Genomic DNA, 20,839 nt, shown 5'->3' with positions numbered 1-20,839 from the left:
TGAGCTGCTCTACTGTTTAAAATAGTGTGGTGGAACATTTCAATAACATTGACGATAATTATATGAATAATCATAGGCTACACTAACGATATAATTAGGTTGTAGGGTTTAGAATAAAATGCAAATTAAAGTCCCAAACTTACCTTGCCTTACAGAGTATTCACAGGTTTATGTGTGCCATCCCCTATTAACACTGACAGTAAAAGCAGGCTTCGGGACTGTTGTCTACTTGCGGCTCCGCAGGCTTCTCTCGGTCTTAAATGCGCTCTTAAAGGCCGACGTCGGGCTGACTGATCAGCTGATTCTGAGTCAGTTTCGTTTTCCATAGCAACTGTGAATGTGTAGAAATGAAACTATGGGCCATGCCCTCTGTGACCGGAATTACCACAAAAAAAAATCCTTAGGTAAAATATGATACTGGTTTATTTATTTTAAGTACAACAATTTAAAGTTCTTAAACATCATAACAATTGTCACATGAATGACATTTTAAGCCTATAACAGACATTAGATGCTGACCTAATAATGAACTAGGTCACATCTCCAATGACATTGCAACATGCAACACTGCAACATTGCAAACCCATGTATCTGCAAATACAGGTATACGCTTGGTCATTCAGAGGTAATGAGAAAGACAAAACACTCAAAGCATCTTTATAAAGTGAACATTTTCATTACCACTCAGTACAGGCTATTACGGTATCTCGGCATTGTACTGGTGAACAACCAGTGAGGGCATAACAACGTCGGGTACACTCTGTCTGCCAGCCTAGCAACCACATACGGGAAGTTGGAGTTGGGCAAGCAGAAAACAAGGTAAGGCCTGGGGCAGGAACACACCCAAAGAACGGGGAGCGGCTGCTGGGTTGTTGTTGTTGTTGTTGTTGTTGTTGTTACTCATGTACAGGCCCTGTCATGTTGTCTGGCTAGCATCTGTGGGTGTTGTGAAAAGCCATTTGAAACACTCTTCTTTTCTGAATCCATCCATCCATCCCGAACTCAGTCCTTGTCCTCTCCACGTTGACGCAGTCCTCACTTTCTCTTGAACCTGAAAAAACAAACATTAATCCAGTCCCGGAAACAACAGGCTCCGGAACAGACAACAAGACTTCTCAACTAACCACAGCACGCATGCGCACACGCACACACACACAATTCCTCCTCCTCACCCCCCTCATGGCACATACAGTTGCAATCAAAATTATTCAACACCCATTGCATATTAGGCTTATTGGCAACATGTAAAACATTTTCATCTGTTTGCAATAAACAAAGTAGACAAGAACAGTTTAAATAGTTCAATAAAACTAATATTACCATGGTTTTTATCCAAATTCAACACGAAATGGTACTTTTAATCCCTATTGCAGTCTTCAAATTATTCAACTCCCTGTCTCAAGCACACCTGTTGCTTTGTTGTCCTCTGAGTTATCTACATGAATATTGAAATCACCAGCAATGATCAGACCATTCAATTCGGTAGTAATGATGGAGAGAAGCTCCGTAAGTTCATTGAAGACGATAGTAGAGTATTGGGGTGGTCTATTTTTTTTAAATTGTGTGGAACATTTAAAAACAACTGAAAGATATTCAAATGATAGAAATTCTCTGAAGGATGCCTGTTTGCAGTTAAAACTGTCTCTGAGCCCCGCGGTGGTGTAGGTCTACGCACTGGCCACTAGTGCATGCTGCCCACCGGGGCCGGGGTTCGTATCCCGGCTCGCCAGATCCAGATATGGCCGAGGCACACGGGAAGCGGCATATTGGCCGGCCGCTTCCGAGGGCGGTATAGGAGTATTTCTGGACTAGGATCCGTCGCGCAACACCGCCCCCTGGGCGCCGGAATAACGGTACTGGGCTCGAGGAGCCAGTCAGCCTAGTCTGCCTGGCGGCCTCTTCTGGGACTGCCGGCCACGGGGTCGTGCGGCGGATCCTATGCAATAGGCAGGGGATAATTGGATGCTAAGTTGGGTTAAATTGGCTACCAAATTGGGTGAAAAAGGGATAAAATCTGAAAAACGAATTTATAAAAAAAAAAAAAAAAACTGTCTCTGAAAAATGAGGCGATTCCACCTCATTTCTTATGGGATCTGACAACATCTAGGATTCTAAAATTGGGGGGGGGGGGGCATACGAATTGGTGCCTTGTTATCTTTGTTTAGCCGTGTCTCGGTCAAGTCGTTGATTAAGAGAGACTTATTAGCTAAAGATCTAGCATTAAAAAGGGCTAACTTGTGGCTTTGTGTTTGGTCTCTGTGTGGGCTGTGTGTGGCATAGTATAGAGATTAGATTCGAAGGGTGTATAAACGGGTGTTCTGACCTGGGATTAGCCGTTCTGTTACTGATATGAACAGGGAGAGCAAGTATTGAGAGTCCCAGCTTTATATCAGGAAGGGCAAAGGTATCAACTCTATGGAAGCAGCGACTGTCAGACTGTCAGAGTGTCAGAGGGTCAGAGGGTCAACTGGTTATGGGTGACATCACCCCCTGATGAAGACGGAGCCTTCCGCTCTGCCGGCTCTGTGTCGGAGTGCCTCTCAGTGTGCAGTCACGCAAGGCCGCAAGTTTAGTGCTAATGCTAGCTTCGGGTTGGCTGCTCTCCAGTGATTTCTGTAGCCTGTGGAATCTTTCCGGGGGATGATTCATCTGTCCAGTGAATGTTGTAGTTGTCAGCTGTCTCGTTAGCTCTGGAAAATGTGAATTATAATGTTGATCCTTTAGAAGCGCTTGCGTGGGGGGAGGGTCATTAGCGTAGCGAGTTTCCAGGGCAGCGAGTCTTCTTTGCAGGTTATATTGTAACAAATCAACTCTCTTTGAAAGACCCACACAACTTTGACAGATAGTAGGCATAGTAAAAATAGTAGAGAGCAAAAAAAACATGCATGTCTAGTCTACTCAGAAACAGGAAGCAAATCAAGGAAACAAGGAAAAGGATACAAAAAGATAGCAAAAGCACTGAATGTTCCTAGAGATACAGTCGAAAGCATAGTTCAGCGGCTGCCACCAGATTCCTGAGGAGGCACGTGGTCAAAAACCCTCGAGTGACTGCAAAACACCTGCAGCAAGCCTTGGTGGACTTTGAGATATGCTTGGGATCATTGTCCTGTTGATCCCAAGATCAACAGGTCAATAGACTTGACAAGCTTAAGATGGAGTAGGTTAGAGAAAATGGTGACAGGAGTAGAGCTCATCCCGAGAGCTGCTCCATCTCAGGCAACTCTCCATACTACAACACCTGGCCCCACACTCCCTGTGACGCCAGCCTCATCAACAATACCCATCGCCCTACCCCGACGCCACAGGACGCTATCTACAACACCCATCCCCATCCCGCAGATGACACCCAGAATTTTCATTCATTGTTCTATTCTGTAATCTTGTTTTCAATCATTGTAAAGTGCTTTGAGTTGCATTCATGTACGAAAGGCGCTATATATATAAAGTTTCACTTCACTTCACTGTTGGAAGGTCCAATGATCCCAAGCATCCCTCAAAGTCCACCAAGGCTTGGTTTCAGAAGAAGAAAAGGAAGATTCTAGAGTGGCCGTAACAGTCGCCTGACTAGAAAATCTCTGGTGGGATTTGAAGAAGATGGCGGTTAAAAAAACACAAACCCAAAGATATTACTGAACTGGAGGCCATTGCGCATGAGGAATGGGCTAAGATTCCTCAGGAACGCTGTCAGAAGCTGGTGTCTGGCTATGCTTCACGTTTGCAGCAGGTCATCACAGCAAAAGGGTGCTCTACTAAGTACTGAACATGCTTGTCATGAAGGGATAGAACAATTTTGAGACAGCAGTAGCCATTAGTAGTAGCATTTTGTGTTGAATTTGGATAAAAACCCTTGTAATATTAGTTTCTTTGAACTACTTAAACTGTTCTTGTGTAATTTGTTTATTGCAAACACCTGAGAAATTGTATATTTTACCAATAAACCTAATGTGCAATGGGGGCTGAATAATTTTGATTGCAACTGTACTGTATACCCATCACTTACTTGGCCTTGGACTTGAAACCTCCTCTCTTGTTGGTTGGAATCCCCAGCCTTTTCTTATCTTCGAAGGAGGGTCTGGAAGACACAGATAACAGCTGCATAAGGCTTTACCATACCTTCCAATACAGTATATATATATATATATACCAGGGTTCCTACAAGTTTCAAGAAGCACATTTTAAGACCTTTTTAGACCTTTTTTTAGACCTCTTTGGGTGGAATTTTAGACCTATTTGCGACACCGTGTGGTTGCTTTTTGTCATCCTCAAGGTGATGAAATTAGGGATTTCACTGCCATACAGACAAAAAAGGAAGCAAATTGCCTTTTTTTGGGTTCCAACTTGATTAATTTCCGCATAAATAGATGGGGTCGGACTGATTTCCTTGCAGGATCTCGTTTTTAAGACCTAGCAACTAATTCTTTGACCGAATAACTGACATTTTGGACCTTTTTAGGCCTTGTGAATTGGATGGCTGGATTTTAGACTTTAAGGCTTTTTAAGACCAGCGCGGGAACCCTGATATACACAAACATGCACATACACCACTGTACAACCATTCAATAATGCATACGTATACTCCAGCATTTCTACACTGCTATATTCATGGTTAACTGTTTTTGGTCTTGTAATGGAAACAATAGAGTGCATCCCAGTCTAAGCTGAGTGAGGAGAGCGGTACAATGGACCTCTGTCTCTCTCTCTCCAAGGCCTGTTGCAGGTGGATTCTCACATGAATTAAGTCTCTGTAAGAAATCGGATGAGGAGTTTCTGTCCCAAGCAGTGGCGTCGTTATCCCTGGGCATCCGGGGCTCGAGCCCCCCAATGTTTTCTGAATAGCCCCGGATCTCTGGATCTTGGGGGGGGGTGGAACTAAAAACTAAAAAAGTCGCCATCTACCACATCGCAGTCGATTTTTAGCGCAAGCTGCCATCTGTTGCTTGATCTGAAGTTTGATCTCCTGGGAGATCTACCTACCCAGCTCTGTACTGCTTGAGAGCCTTCTTGCTGGTGTTGGTCAGCTCCTTGTCAAACACAGACTTCTTGCCAGGTTTACCACCTTTCTGCTTTGCACCTGGAGGAAGGAGGGAGAGAGAGAGACGGGGAGAGAGAGAGAGAGAGACAGAGCGAAAGAGCAAGCGAGGGAGAGAGAGAAGGATAAAGAGAGAGAGGAGAGAGAGATTAGTATTAGGCCCCAGAATGGACTGAGCAGTAGGGTAGTATAGGGTTGGAGATGAGGGCTGTTGGACCGGGAAGAGGTCGCCGCCTACCCTTCTGCAGGGCCTCCTCCTCGGGCATGGCTCTGACCCGCTTGGGCCTGCGCTCCCTCTTGGCTTGGCGTTCGGCGTACATCTGAGACTTGAGGATCTCAAACTCGGCTCGTTCCTCCGACTGGGACGAGAGAGGGAGAAGACAACCATGAGACAGGGATGAGAGACTGGGATGAGAGACAGGGATGAGAGAGAGGGATGAGAGACAGGGATGAGAGACAGACAGGGATGAGAGACTGGGATGAGAGACTGGGAGGAGAGGCAGGGATGAGAGACTGGGAGGAGAGGCAGGGATGAGAGACTGGGAGGAGAGACTGGGATGAGAGACTGGGATGAGAGACTGGGAGGAGAGACTGGGAGGAGAGACAGGGATGAGAGACAGGGAGGAGAGACTGGGATGAGAGACAGACAGGGATGAGAGACAGGGATGAGAGACAGACAGGGATGAGAGACAGGGATGAGAGACTGGGATGAGAGACTGGGATGAGAGACAGGGATGAGAGACTGGGATGAGAGACTGGGAGGAGAGACAGGGATGAGAGACAGACAGGGATGAAAGACTGGGAGGAGAGACAGGGATGAGAGACAGGGATGAGAGACAGGGAGGGGAGACAGGGATGAGAGACTGGGATGAGAGACAGGGATGAGAGACAGGGATGAGAGACAGGGATGAGAGACTGGGATGAGAGACTGGGAGGAGAGACAGGGATGAGAGACAGGGAGGTGAGACTGGGATGAGAGACAGGGATGAGAGACAGACAGGGATGAGAGACTGGGAGGAGAGACAGGGATGAGAGACAGGGATGAGAGACAGGGAGGGGAGACAGGGATGAGAGACTGGGATGAGAGACAGGGATGAGAGACAGGGATGAGAGACAGGGATGAGAGACAGGGATGAGAGACTGGGATGAGAGACAGACAGGGATGAGAGACTGGGATGAGAGACAGGGATGAGAGACTGGGAGGAGAGAGAGGGATGAGAGACAGGGATGAGAGACAGGGATGAGAGACTGGGAGGAGAGACAGGGATGAGAGACAGGGAGGGGAGACTGGGATGAGAGACTGGGATGAGAGACTGGGAGGAGAGACAGACTGGGATGAGAGACTGGGAGGAGAGACAGGGAGGAGAGACTGGGATGAGAGACAGGGATGAGAGACTGGGATGAGAGACAGGGATGAGAGACAGGGATGAGAGACTGGGATGAGAGACTGGGATGAGAGACAGACAGGGATGAGAGACAGGGATGAGAGACAGACAGGGATGAGAGACTGGGAGGAGAGACAGACAGGGATGAGAGACTGGGAGGAGAGACTGGGAGGAGAGACAGGGATGAGAGACTGGGATGAGAGACGGGGATGAGAGACAGGGATGAGAGACTGGGAGGAGAGACAGGGATGAGAGACGGGGATGAGAGACAGGGATGAGAGACTGGGAGGAGAGACAGGGATGAGAGACGGGGATGAGAGACAGGGATGAGAGACTGGGATGAGAGACTGGGAGGAGAGACAGGGATGAGAGACTGGGATGAGAGACAGGGATGAGAGACAGACAGGGATGAGAGACAGGGATGAGAGACAGACAGGGATGAGAGACTGGGAGGAGAGACAGACAGGGATGAGAGACTGGGAGGAGAGACTGGGAGGAGAGACAGGGATGAGAGACAGGGATGAGAGACAGGGATGAGAGACAGGGAGGAGAGAGAGGGATGAGAGACAGGGAGGAGAGAGAGGGATGAGAGACAGGGATGAGAGACAGGGAGGAGAGACTGGGATGAGAGACAGGGATGAGGGACTGGGATGAGAGACAGGGATGAGGGACTGGGATGAGATACAGGGATGAGAGACAGGGATGAGAGACAGGGAGGAGAGACTGGGAGGAGAGACAGGGATGAGAGACTGGGATGAGAGACTGGGATGAGAGACAGGGAGGAGAGAGAGACAGGGATGAGAGACTGGGAGGAGAGACAGGGAGGAGAGACTGGGAGGAGAGACAGGGAGGAGAGACTGGGATGAGAGACTGGGATGAGAGACAGGGAGGAGAGAGAGACAGGGATGAGAGACTGGGAGGAGAGACAGGGAGGAGAGACAGGGAGGAGAGACTGGGAGGAGAGACTGGGATGAGAGACTGGGAGGAGAGACTGGGATGAGAGACTGGGATGAGAGACTGGGAGGAGAGACAGGGATGAGAGACAGGGAGGAGAGACTGGGAGGAGAGACAGGGAGGAGAGACTGGGATGAGAGACAGACAGGGATGAGAGACAGGGAGGAGAGACTGGGAGGAGAGACAGGGAGGAGAGACTGGGATGAGGGACTGGGATGAGAGACAGGGAGGAGAGACTGGGATGAGAGACTGGGATGAGAGACTGGGATGAGAGACTGGGAGGAGATACTGGGATGAGAGACTGGGATGAGAGACTGGGAGGAGAGACAGGGATGAGAGACAGGGATGAGAGACAGGGAGGAGAGACTGGGAGGAGAGACAGGGAGGAGAGACTGGGATGAGAGACTGGGATGAGAGAGAGGGATGAGAGACAGGGAGGAGAGACTGGGAGGAGAGACAGGGATGAGAGACTGGGATGAGAGACAGGGATGAGAGACAGGGATGAGAGACTGGGATGAGAGACTGGGAGGAGAGACAGACAGGGATGAGAGACAGGGATGAGAGACAGGGATGAGAGACAGGGATGAGAGACTGGGAGGAGAGACAGACAGGGATGAGAGACAGGGATGAGAGACAGGGATGAGAGACAGGGATGAGAGACAGGGATGAGAGACAGGGATGAGAGACTGGGATGAGAGACTGGGATGAGAGACTGGGAGGAGAGACAGGGATGAGAGACAGGGATGAGAGACAGGGATGAGAGACTGGGATGAGAGACTGGGATGAGAGACTGGGAGGAGAGACTGGGATGAGAGACTGGGAGGAGAGACTGGGATGAGAGACTGGGATGAGAGACTGGGAGGAGAGACAGGGATGAGAGACAGGGATGAGAGACAGGGAGGAGAGACTGGGATGAGAGAGAGACACAGAGGGAGAGGACAACCATGAGAGAGGGATGAGAGAGAGTCACAGAGAGAGACACAGAGGACAACCATGAGACAGGGGGACCGTGGCAACCGGTGAGACAGAGAGAGAAGACAACCGTGAGACAGGGGGAAAGGAAAATCATGACGCAGGGGAACCGTGGCAACCGTGAGACAGAGGGAGAGGCAACCGTGAGACAGAGGGGAGTAGACACTCTCGCTTCAACTGTCACAGATAATACAAACTCTTTGCACACACACACAACACACATGGACAATGGACAACAAACAGTTTGAATAAAAGACCAGGTTTAAAAGGTGTGACTTTCCCGACACCAGGTGACCAGAGGAGTCAATCAATCACTCACTCACCGTCAGTACTTTCTTTTTACCCTCCTTGATGAACTTCTCTCTCTTCTTCTTCCCCCTGAGGGCCAGGTCAAAGTCTGCCAGGGCCTTGGTCACTGGCAGAGAGACACACAAAGGGGGAGGTCAGAGGTTAGAGGTCACTGGCAGAGACACACAGAGGGGGAGGTCAGAGGTTAGAGGTCACTGGCAGAGAGACAGACATAGAGGGAGGTTAGGTCACTGGCAGGGAGACAGAGGGAGGTTAGAGGTCAGAGGTCACTGGCAGGGAGACAGACATAGAGGGAGGTTAGGTCACTGGCAGAGAGACACACACAGAGGTCAGAGGTCAGTACAGTTCAGGTCAGTACACTTGGACTGCAGAGCCTTGGTCACTGGTAGAGAGACTAGAGGTCAGAGGTCAGTACAGTTCAGACTGGACTGCAGAGCATTGGTCACTGGTAGAGAGACTAGAGGTCAGAGGTCACTGGCAGGGAGGTTAGAGTTTGACTCTGTGGCTGTGGAGACGATGTTCCTCTCTGAGAACAGCTAGGTGTTCCTCCCTCTGTGGTCCAATGGTGAGTCCAGGTGTGTGTTATCGGTGTGTGTTATCGGTGTGTGTAAGGGGTGTGTGTGTAAGGGGTGTGTGTGTAAGGGGTGTGTGTTATCGGTGTGCGTGTAAGGGGTGTGTGTGTTATCGGTGTGTGTGTGTTATCGGTGTGTGTGTAAGGGGTGTGTGTAAGGAGACTCACTCTTTTCTTTCTTGCGTTCCTCGTGGCTCTGGAACCACTCCCTCTTGGGGTCCAGTTCTTCTGCACTCTGAGTCAGGCGCTTCTGGGCCACACTGATCTGAAGGACAAACACACACACACACACACACACACACACACACACACACACACACACACACGCACACATTTAGAAATAAACACACAAACACATATAAAATGTGTGTATGTGTGTACTAAATGTATTGCATACATTATACATATAAAACGGCAATAAAACATAAAACTACATTTCATGATTACATAAGCACACACACACACACAAACCTACACGTATACACAGATACACACACACACACACACACACACACACACACCTGTGACTCCGAATGGGCCATGGCCCTCTCCTCTCTCTCCAGTTTCATCACAGCGTACACATCCTTCTCCAGCTTATCAATGAGGTCCCTGAACTTCAGAACCACCTCTGAGAGAGAGGGAGAGAGAGAAAGAAAGAGAAAGAGAGAAACAGACAGAGGGGGAGAGGGAGAGAGAGACACAGAGAGAGAGAGAGAGAGAGAGAGAGAGAGAGAGAGAGAAAGAGCGAAATAGAGAGAGAGAGAGGGAGAGAGAGAAAGAAAGAAAGAAAGAGAGAGAGAAAGAGAGAGAGAGAGTAAGAGAGAGAGAGAGAAAGAGTATCATTATTAAACCACAATGCATCAAAACTTTTTTTGAAGTATCTAGGCTAGGGTATGGGCCAGGGGTAGGGCTATGGGCAGCGGGTAGGAGTTAGGGGTTTGTGGTGGTGTCTAGGGGGTTCACGAGGGGTTGTCTTTACCCTGGGGCAGGACGCGGGCCTTGACGGCGGTCTTGGCCTTCTTGACGATGTCCTTCAGCATCTTCCTCTCCGTCTCGCCCACCAGGGACACCGAGCGGCCCACCTTCCCGGCGCGCGCCGTACGACCCACCCTGTGGACGTAGTGCTTCACCGTGTTGGGCATGGTGAAGTTGATCACCTGGGGAGGGGGAGAGGTGAGGGGGGGGGGGTGGTGAATAAGGTGAGGGGGAGAGGTGGGGGGAGGGAGAGGTGGGGGGAGGGAGAGGTGAGGAGGTAGGTGGGGGAGAGGTGAGGGGAGAGGTGAGGGGGTAGGTGAGGGGAGAGGTGGGGGGGTAGGTGAGGGGAGAGGTGGGGGGAGGAGAGGTGAGGAAGACAGACAGTTCAGTCCCAGTGTTTCCCATTAATTACCTAGACTGTGGCGGCCTGTTGTTGTCTCGCCATAGTCCCAAAATATGTTTATACTATTTTAATTGTTTTTACACGCGAGCAACGTAAAGGACTACAAACACTGAGACTCACCGTCTTCACTCCATCGATGTCCAGACCTCTGGCTGCCACATCTGTAGCTACCAGGATGTCAATCTGCTCATCCTTAAACCGCCTGAGAGAGAGGGAGAGGGAGGGAGGGTGAGAGAGAGAGTTAGAGGGAGAGTAAGAGGGAGAGAGAGAGAGAGAGAGGGAGGGAGAGAGGGGGGGGAGAGAGAGAGTGAGAGGGAAAGTAAGAGGGAGAGAGAGAGAGAGAGAGAGAGAGGGAGGGAGAGAGGGCGGGGGAGAGAGAGAGAGAGTGAGAGGGAGAGTAAGAGGGAGAGAGGGAGAGAGTGTGGGGTAAGGGGTGGGACCGAAAAAGACATTTGAGTGACACTGATTTGTCATGTCACATATAAAACAGTGTGTCTGTGTGTGTGTGTGTGTGTGTGCGTGTGTGCGTGTGTGTTTTAGTGTGTACCTCAGACTCTCCAGCCTCTGGGTCTGGGACAGGTTGCCGTGCAGCTCCCCCACCTTCAGGCCCATCAGGCCCAGCAGGATGTGCATGCGGTGGGCCTGCTTCTTAGTCTGGGTGAACAGCATCACGTGGTCCTGGAAGGTCCTGGTCAGCAGGGCTGAGGCACAGGCACACACACACACACGGACACGGACACACACACACACACACACACGCACACACACACACACACACGGACACAGACACACGGACACACGGACACACGGACACACGGACACACACACGGACACACACACGGACACGGACACATACGCGGACACAGACACGGACAGACACACGGACAGACACACGGACACACGAACGGACACACACGAACGGACATGGACGGACACAGACAGACACACACACACACACACACACACACACACACACACGAATATTAGATTACAGCAGAGTTGGAACAGCCACAACATAGTGGGGGGGGGAGCTAGCAATGGCCTCTCTTCTCTATGTAATAATACTACTACTGTACTACACAACCCACAGTATCCCACAGACACCACGCAAACTACCCAGCCACGATGGCCTCCCTGGCCCCCTCCCTGGCCCCCTCCCTGGCCCTGGCCTCCTCCCTGGCCCTGGCCCTCGCCCTGGCCCCCTTCCTGGCCCCCTTCTTGGCCCCCTCCCTGGCCCCCTCCCTGACCCCCTTCCTGACCCCCTCCCTGGCCCCGGCCCTTCCCTGGCCCCCTCCCTGGCCCCCTCCCTGGCCCCCTTCCTGGCCCCCTCCCTGGCCCCCTTCCTGGCCCCCTCCCTGGCCCCCTCCCTGGCGGGTCTGATCGTGGACAAACTAGCCAGTCCTCACCAGCCACGATGGCCTCCCTGTCCCCCTCCCTGGCGGGTCTGATCCTGACGAACTCCTGTCGGAGGTAGGGCGCCACGTCTGTGTTGCTGTTGACGAAGATACGGACGGGCTGCTTCAGAGACACCGACGCCAGTTCTTTCACCTGGGGGGACAGAACACACACATGAGAGACGGGGGGGACAGAACACACACATGAGAGACGGGGGGGACAGAACACACACATGAGAGACGGGGGGACAGAACACACACATGAGAGACGGGGGGACAGAACACACACATGAGAGACGGGGGGACAGAACACACACATGAGAGACAGGGGGACAGAACACACACATGAGAGACGGGGGGACGGGGGGACAGAACACACACATGAGAGACGGGGGGGACAGAACACACACATGAGAGACAGAGAGACGGGGGGAACAGAACACACACATGGAGACAGAGAGACGGGGGGACAGAACACACACATGGAGACAGAGAGACGGGGGGACAGAACACACACATGGAGACAGAGAGACGGGGGACAGAACACACACATGGAGATAGAGAGACGGGGGGACAAAACACACACACACGTGCCCACAGTTAAGTTACGGAACGGGAATGTTGAGAAACTGGATTCAAGGACGAGACTGAAACTGGATCCTGGCCTTGCCGTGGTGCCAGACCAAACGGAGGTGCCAATGTTCTTTGTTTTTGTATTACAATGTATTATTAAATCATTGTTATTGAATTTGCACTTTGCTCATTCATTGAATTTTAGAGTTTGAGAACCAACCGAACCTATTAGGAAAAAAATATGATTTGCCTCTACACATTTTTGCAAGGAAGTGTTTGCTTTCACTGGACAACAATATATGTTCCCACTGTACAATATATGATTGTTTTCCCCTTGGGATATATAAAAATAAATATAAAGTTGTAGTAAATAATTCCATCAACCAAGAGAAGATTTTGAGGTGAGGTTGTTGTTAACTTGTGGGACCTTGTGTAAAAAGAGACAAATCAATGCATTGTCCTCGTGAAGGACACATGAAGGTTCTCTCTGCACAGGTGATCCAGCACTCTAACCCTTACAGGAGAGAGAACAGGTGTGAGAGGGGAGACTAGGTATGGTCAGTCTGACCCTTACAGGTGTGAGGGGAGACTAGGCTGTGTGTTTACCTCCTCGTTCATGGTAGCAGAGAACAGCATGGTCTGTCTCTGGTACGCACACATCCTGATGATCTCCTTCATCTGCTCCTCAAAGTACTCATCCAGCATCCTGGAGGGAGGGAGGGAGGGAGGAAGGAAGGAAGGAAGGAAGGAAGGAAGGAAGGAAGGAAGGAAGGAAGGAAGGAAGGAAGGAAGGAAGGAAGGAACACACACACACACACACACACACACACGTTAGATAAGTGCTTCATTACAGAGTAATGCAGTCATATTTCAAAACAAATGAAAGAAATGTTGCCCTGCTGGGTGGGATGATGAATCGCCCCTAGCAACCACCCATTTATTGACTGATTTCCAAAAGCTCGAACGGGACCCGGCCCTACTGACCGGTCAGCCTCGTCCAGGATGAGGATCTCTATCTGGCTGAGCTCGAAGGACGGCGTGTTGTGGAGGTGGTCGATCAGACGACCCGGGGTAGCGATGAGGACGTCAGGACCCATACGCAGCGCTGCCTCCTGGGACTTGAGGTCCAGACCGCCTACATGCACACACACACACACACACACACACACACACACACACAGACACACACACGCATCATTGGTTATATTTTTCAACTAAAACGAAGAAAACGTTCTGGCCAAGTCTCCTAAATTGGTTTCAGCCAGTCGGCATATGGACCCAATGTACATAACTAAGTTCCATTCCCAGAATGGGAAGCTGGTCTTGGCACGAGTGACCCCCCCCAGAGCATTTCTCTCTCGCCAAATGAACGGGACTGATCTGACACGTCGGCCATTTTGGCTCTGGGCGGTGCAGTCGCTTACCCACGGCCAGGCAGGTGGTGATGCTGGTGAACTGAGCCAGCTGGCGGGCGACTGCGTGCACCTGGATGCCCAGCTCCCTGACGGGCACCAGGATCAGGACGCGGGTGACCTGGGCCTCCCGGGGCTTGTACAGCAGCCTCTCCAGGACGGGCAGCATGAAGGCTGCAGTCTTACCTGAGGGTGGGGGGGGGAGGGGGGCAGATGGTTTGGTATTATAATTAACACAATGAATTAAGTGTGTGGTATTATAATTCTGCACAATATCATGGTGAGAATACACTAATCAAACGTCATATACAAGTGTGTTGTATGTGTGCATGAAGGAGTATGCAAGTGTGTGTTGTTGTTGTTGATGCATATAACTCGTGTCTATGAGACTTATGTCTATGAGACTGTGTGTGTGTGTGTGTGTGTGTGTGTGTGTGTGTGTGTGTGTGTGTGTGTGTGTGTGTGTGTGTGTGTGTGTGTCGCCTCGGTTACCTGTGCCAGTAGCAGCGCAGGCACAGATGTCCTTGCCCATCAGTCCTACAGGCACACAGGCCTTCTGGATGGGAGTGGGCACTTTGAAGCCCATGGCAGTGATGGCCTGAAGACACACACACACACACACACACACACACACACACACACACGGGACATCAACACAACAAGGAGACAATTCAATCACTCCCCAAGTGGGGAACTGGGAGAGCAGAATAGCTTTCTATTACCGGCGTCTATCTAACAGTCCACATCTCTCTGGCCCTAGCATAGATGACTTTTTCTTATTATGACTGATGGATAGATGGTTCACTTACTTAGGACAAATGAAAAATATAAACGTAAATGCTCTGGGTAATACTGGATATAAACAAAGATAACTCTGGTAGCTAGCTACCCTAACAGTCTAACCAAAACTAACTCTGGTAGCTAGCTACGCTAACAGTACATACACAGGGCTTAAAGTGGGAAAAAATCCTGTGCCTGAAACTTTTTCTTGGGGAGGTGGGTCACAGTTTGAGATATTGGGAGAGCGGGTACAGAAGACAGCTTCTTGTCTCAATGTTTAAATGCATTAATACTATTTTATAGTCAATACAAAATATATGTCTCAATGTTAAAATGCATTAATACTGTTTTATACTCAATACAAAATAATATAATATATTTAGATGTCTTTAAAAGAACAAACTGATTAAATCATGTAAGGCCAAACTGATTGCATCACTTATTAAGCCACTATCACTATAACAATAGATCTACATCAAGTAGAATACTGATGACTAGTGACCAGTCAAGACCATTGGACTCCAGGATATCTTTGAGCTCCTGCATGAGGGCTGACGAGTAGGCGATGTTTACTTTCCTGCTGGCTAGGTGTTGTGTTGTGTTGTTACTTTGGCCAGATCATCATCAAAAAGTCGAACAAGGACATTGAGGATTTCGTCCATGTTAAGATTAGTAGCTTCGTCGATATTCATTGAAAACGTTGCTTTTTTAAGCTTTTCACACAGCCGTTCTTTAAATTCCGGGGCAAGGCCATGTGTGTTTAAATAGCTGGCGTGCTGATTGGAAACGGACAGCTTTGTCAGTGCATTTTTGTCTTCTGATAGCTTCTTGCACAAATCGACGAGTGGCTGAGCCATTGTGAAAGACAGATCATGTTCAGCTATAAACGCGCACACTCAGATCTTTTGCTCAGGAACTAATAGAGCAAAAGATATATACTATACTTCCGTAGACGGGTTTCTTTGAGCACGGCGTACAGAAACAAGCACCCGGCTCCCTCAGTTTGAGGCACCACGTCCCATAAGGCTTCCCGTCACTACTCTCCTCTATCCATGCCCAGCGCCATTTATTCCTTACTCCTCGTTCTAGTATAGCTGTGTCTTCGCCAGGTTTAAGAAACTTGGCTTCCATTTTAATAGACTCTTACTAAAGTTTGCGAGATAGCAGGCTGCTAAAAGCGAACGTCTCTACAAGCTAACATTACACTCATTCAAACTTCTTAAGGCCCGCCCCACTACTCTGCCTCCGATTGGCTAGAAGTCGTTGGTTGGCTTGAGCAATGTGATACCATTGGTAGGCGGAATTGTCTCTTTGCTGAAGATGACTCGTTAAATTACGATGTAAACAAATAGCATGTGATTATTTATTTATTTTTGGGCTCAAAATTCCCCCGCGCCGGAAATCCGGCACCGTGCCGGAGAACTTTAAGCCCTGCATACACCAGAGAGCTAACCCATATAGCTACAGTAGTAACAGTATCATGCAGAGATGATGAGAGGGCCTACCTTCAGTATGGGTCTGGACAGGTTCATATCCTCGAACATGAGGCTTTCGTCATAGTTAGACGCGTCCTCAAAGAACGCCTCTGCTGGAGCCTGTATGATGAGACACGGTCATCTACAACAACAGCTAAAAAAAAAAGATCCCTTCCTATATTCCTATACATGGGAGATTCATGGCCAATATGGTAGTCGTGGTAAAAATGATAGGCTCATGGTAAACATGGTAGTCGGGGTAAACATGATAGTCGTGGTAAACATTGTAGACTCATGGAAGACTCGGGTTAACATGGTAGTGATATGGTAGTACAGTGTTGATGTTTGTATCTTTTGTATCTGTTCCACACTCACCTGCTCTCCAGGCTTGTTCTTCTTGCCTCTTTTTGTCTTCTCCCTGAGTGTGTCTGAGAGAGCATCATCACATTAGGCATGTACAGTAGGGAAAGAACTATCAGATCTTTACTGATAGTGTAACTTGACCAGACAAACTCCTGGCACTAGTTAGGGTCTGGCTGCGTTCGAATACCCTTCTGAAGTGAAGGAACCTTCTTTCCTTCCTTGCTAGTTGACCCAGAAGATTCTGAGTGGCAGCCATAATAAGAGATGCTCGAATTGCAGGAGCTTCGACCGTCCTTTCCTACCAACTTTTCCATGGCTGAACGGATGTAACTTTTGCAGAGGGGTTTAGGAAAATGTCTCCCCACAATGCATTGCTCCAATTAAATATTATAAGAGGTACAAATACGTTTTGTTATGTTCTCTCACATTTACATGTCCACTGTAGTGTCACTGTGTTGTTATTAGTAGGTTTGGTGAACTAATAAATCCATTCAAATGTTGCTTCACGTCACATCTGAGTGACCATGGATAGTTAGATTTATTTGAGCGCTGCTGTTTCCTTGCAACTTTTTCTCCCACCCTCACTCATTGTCAAACAATGTCAAGGAAAATTCGTAAGGTAAGAAAAGCAGCTGTATCTTGAAAAGTATTCGAAAGCAGCCTTCATTTACTCTAGTCAGTTCACATGATCAGGGCAGATTCCTAACAACCTGATTGGCTGTCTCCTACACTACCCACCTGCTTTGGTTAGAACCTCTTCATCCCCGGAAGTGAACTCCTCCCCATCATCATCGTCGTCAACTTCGTTATCAGAAGCCTCACTTCCACCCTCAACGATATCTGGTTTCTCATCGTCTTCTCCGTTATCCTCTCCCTCTTCCTCCTCCTCCTCATCTTCCTCCTCCTCCTCTTCAGCATCTCCATCCGCTTTTTTAGCAGTTGCTGTTTTGTCTGAAGTCTTAGTCGTCAGTGCTTTTTCCTGTGGAGAAAGTCAGATGGAGAATTGAACTCACCAGTGAACCAACCCGACAGCAGTTAAACCTACTAGTATAGTTTACTGTAAGTAGACTGCACAAGAGACACTATAATCGACAGTTATGTCTATCCATCTTTTTTCCAATCAAATACCTCCGTTTTTCGCTTCTTGCGAACTTTATCGATCTTCTCATCCAAGGTGGTGGGAGTTTTCTGCAGCACGACAGGCAGGGAGAGGGTTAACAGTCAGTGGCTTCAGTCATACTGTAGATCTCATAGCTACGATATAGGTGTAGGCTATACAGTATAGCTAAGAGATAGGTTCATATAATACTCATCGCTAAGAGATAGGCATATATAACTAAAAGATAGGTTCATATAATATTCGTAGCTAAGAGATAGGAGATATCTACAGATGACAGAATGAAACATTACACTTTTTATACAGCCTCCAGCATTGAAAACAACTAGATTGATAGGAGGGTATTTGAGCTTCATCGTCAGGCCAGGCTTAAACCTACCCTCTTCTTTAGCTGGGCCATGACATCAGCCATAGCCCAGTCCTCGCTGTAGAGACCATCTTTCTCTCCAAACTCAAAGTCAGCGCTGAAGTCCCCTGCACCTCTGACTCCGTTCTTCAAGGCTTTCTTCTTCTTGTTCAGGACGATGGGCTGCTCCTGGAGGAGAGGAGAGGGGGGGGGGGTGTTACACTGTACTGGGTGGAACTGCAACAGTGTGCTATGTACTATTGGTGCCATCCTTGGTGCTTAAGGCTGAGATAGACGGGAACTAAAATATTGCATCTGCAGACAAGTGTATAACCTAGCCTACTACCCATACTCCTGCATAGCACAGGTTCACTTTCTCTCACACAGACACACACCCACTCACTCACTCACTCACTCACTTCACTCACTTCACTCACTTCACTCACACACACACACACACACACACACACTACCTCACACTACCTCACACACGGTGACACCTGTGAGTTCTATTGATGTGTATCGTGTGATGTGGCTACAATCAATGCAATCAATCAAATCAATTGATGTCGATTCGTTGACTGACAGATTTAGAAGGTCCAGCAACTTCTTTCCTCCCACCTGACAAGTCACCCTGGTCACCCCCAGACTTACATCACCCTGATCACCCCCAGACTCACATCACCCTGATCACCCCCAGACTCACATCACCCTGATCACCCCCAGACTCACATCACCCTGATCACCCCCAGACTTACATCACCCTGATCACCCCCAGACTTACATCACCCTGATCACCCCCAGACTCACATCACCCTGATCACCCCCAGACTTACATCACCCTGATCACCCCCAGACTTACATCACCCTGATCACCCCCAGACTTACATCACCCTGATCACCCCCAGACTCACATCACCCTGATCACCCCCAGACTTACATCACCCTGATCACCCCCAGACTTACATCACCCTGATCACCCCCCAGACTTACATCATCATCTTCTGTCTCCGACTCCTGCTCCTCTGGCACGTCATCGTCGTCCAGGATGGTCCCGACCAGGTCCAGATCGGACAGCATGCTGCTGTGTGTGTGTTCAACAGTCCCAGGGAGACTAGCCTGGTAGCTAGCTCACTAGTTAGTTGTCTAACCACGCTACGAGCTGTTACAGGACAAATAACCCCCCCAGGTTATTCTGGACACGCCACGTAGCAGAGCGGATTTTAGTGTGCCGAGGTATTCGGCAACGTATTCACCGTTAAATGATATATTATAGATCACTGGTAAGAGCTAGCCAGATGTGGCTGTGTCAGTGCTGCCTGTGTTGTGGCCACACGTGTGTTGGTGGGTATGGGAAGTGGGATACGTCACGTCCTGTGTGTGTGTGTGTCTTCGTGACACATTGGCGCCCTCTACTGGGGTGGTGCGTGTCTTCACTCCCAATGCTAACTAGACAGCTCTGTTATTAATTAATAATAATAATAATAATAATTATAATAATTATAATACATTAGACTTATATAGCGCTTTTCTAGACACTCAAAGACGCTTTACAAACTGAAAAGATCGAGTAGTAATAATAAAAAGAAACAAAAGGTAAATAAAAGAAAGTATAGGGGCCTAATTAAGGTAGTGCTGGGGACACATGGGAAGGGGAGGGGGGAGGGTTAACTGGTAAAGGCAAGCTTGCCTTCTAAAGCACTTATCTAAGTGTGTTTGCCTGTGTGTGTTTGCCTGTGTGTGTGTGTGTGTGTGTGTGTGTGTGTGTGTGTGTGTGTGTGTAAAATGGTACATTTTAATGGATACCGAAACTCTTTTTCAACCCCTGATGTTAAACTGTTGACCAGCAGCTTTAAAGACTTCATCACCCTCTGGGGCAGTCCAGATGTCGTCCAGATGGACGGTCAGAGTTCAGCACTCACCTGACTCACCCAAGGGTCAAAGGTCACAGGTCAACCTCATGTTGTCATGTCCAGGTGGCACAGAAGCGTGTGCAAGATCACTCTCCAGCACAAGTGTGAGGTACTAAAGGGTCTACTTCTCATAGCGGTGCCCCAGTTCAGAGGCACTTTTCCATTTCTCCAGGTGATTTGCATCTCTTTATAGCTTTGTACAGTACATCAACACCACTGTCACAACATGTTCATTTTGGTCCAAGATGTTTTCTGAGATTGTATAAGAAGTATAGTTAAAAAAAAAATATTATGTTTTCAGACTGATTGAAGAACTGAAAGAGGTCCATTGGTTACCACAGGATGAATCCAAGACGTACACACTTCTAGACTTCCAAAATACACTTATGGCTTCATGTATCACTCCAGAGAGAGGTGAATCACAGCCAGCTCTTCAATCTTTTTCCAAGCACCAGGGGAGCCCCCCCCTCCTAAATTTCGTTGTATGGTACCTGTACTTTATTAATGACAATAAAGACCATTCATTCATTCAATCACAGGTTTTTTCCACTAGGGGATTCTGGGTCTTTTTCTTTTACCAGGTGGTGTCTATTTTCTTTGCATTTAAAAATGTATTGAACTCAATGTGGATGGAAGGTTTTATGTTATGTTGCGCACTCAGAGGGAACAACCACAGCAGGGCAGTCTCTTCCAAGCAGATGGTCAGCTGGCCCTGTTCCCACCAATGCATTTGTTTCAGGAAGTGCTGCATGGGGCCCTGCTGTCAGTTGCAGACTCCAGGAGAGACACTAATAATAACACTAAATCAAAATAGATTGCATGCCTCTACGAATCATTTTACACCAGGTAGCCAGTAGACGGAAAATCT

General features: G+C 48.7%; 1 protein-coding gene across 1 annotated transcript; it reads right to left on the bottom strand.

Annotated features, from left to right (window-relative positions):
- Positions 1-430: 430 nt before the first annotated feature.
- Positions 431-19,357, bottom strand: ddx27 (DEAD (Asp-Glu-Ala-Asp) box polypeptide 27). The gene is made up of 21 exons (XM_080548661.1): positions 19,052-19,357; positions 18,092-18,247; positions 17,724-17,783; positions 17,334-17,574; positions 16,608-16,660; positions 16,263-16,352; positions 14,470-14,575; positions 13,990-14,163; positions 13,550-13,700; positions 13,172-13,271; positions 12,005-12,146; positions 11,146-11,299; positions 10,719-10,800; positions 10,200-10,377; positions 9,742-9,848; positions 9,389-9,485; positions 8,664-8,755; positions 5,268-5,388; positions 4,975-5,071; positions 4,001-4,072; positions 431-1,051 (listed from the first exon to the last, which is right to left on the bottom strand). The coding sequence occupies exons 1-21, from the start codon at positions 19,136-19,138 to the stop codon at positions 1,036-1,038; spliced, it is 2,376 nt and encodes a 791-aa protein (XP_080404787.1). The 5' UTR covers positions 19,139-19,357; the 3' UTR covers positions 431-1,035.
- Positions 19,358-20,839: the final 1,482 nt, after the last annotated feature.

The sequence above is a fragment of the Nansenia antarctica genome, assembly GCF_963989245.1.
Source record: "Nansenia antarctica genome assembly, chromosome: 18".
NCBI classification, from domain to species: domain Eukaryota; kingdom Metazoa; phylum Chordata; class Actinopteri; order Argentiniformes; family Microstomatidae; genus Nansenia; species Nansenia antarctica.
Note: the sequence above shows the minus strand (reverse complement) of the source record. Positions and strands in the feature narration are given on the sequence as shown.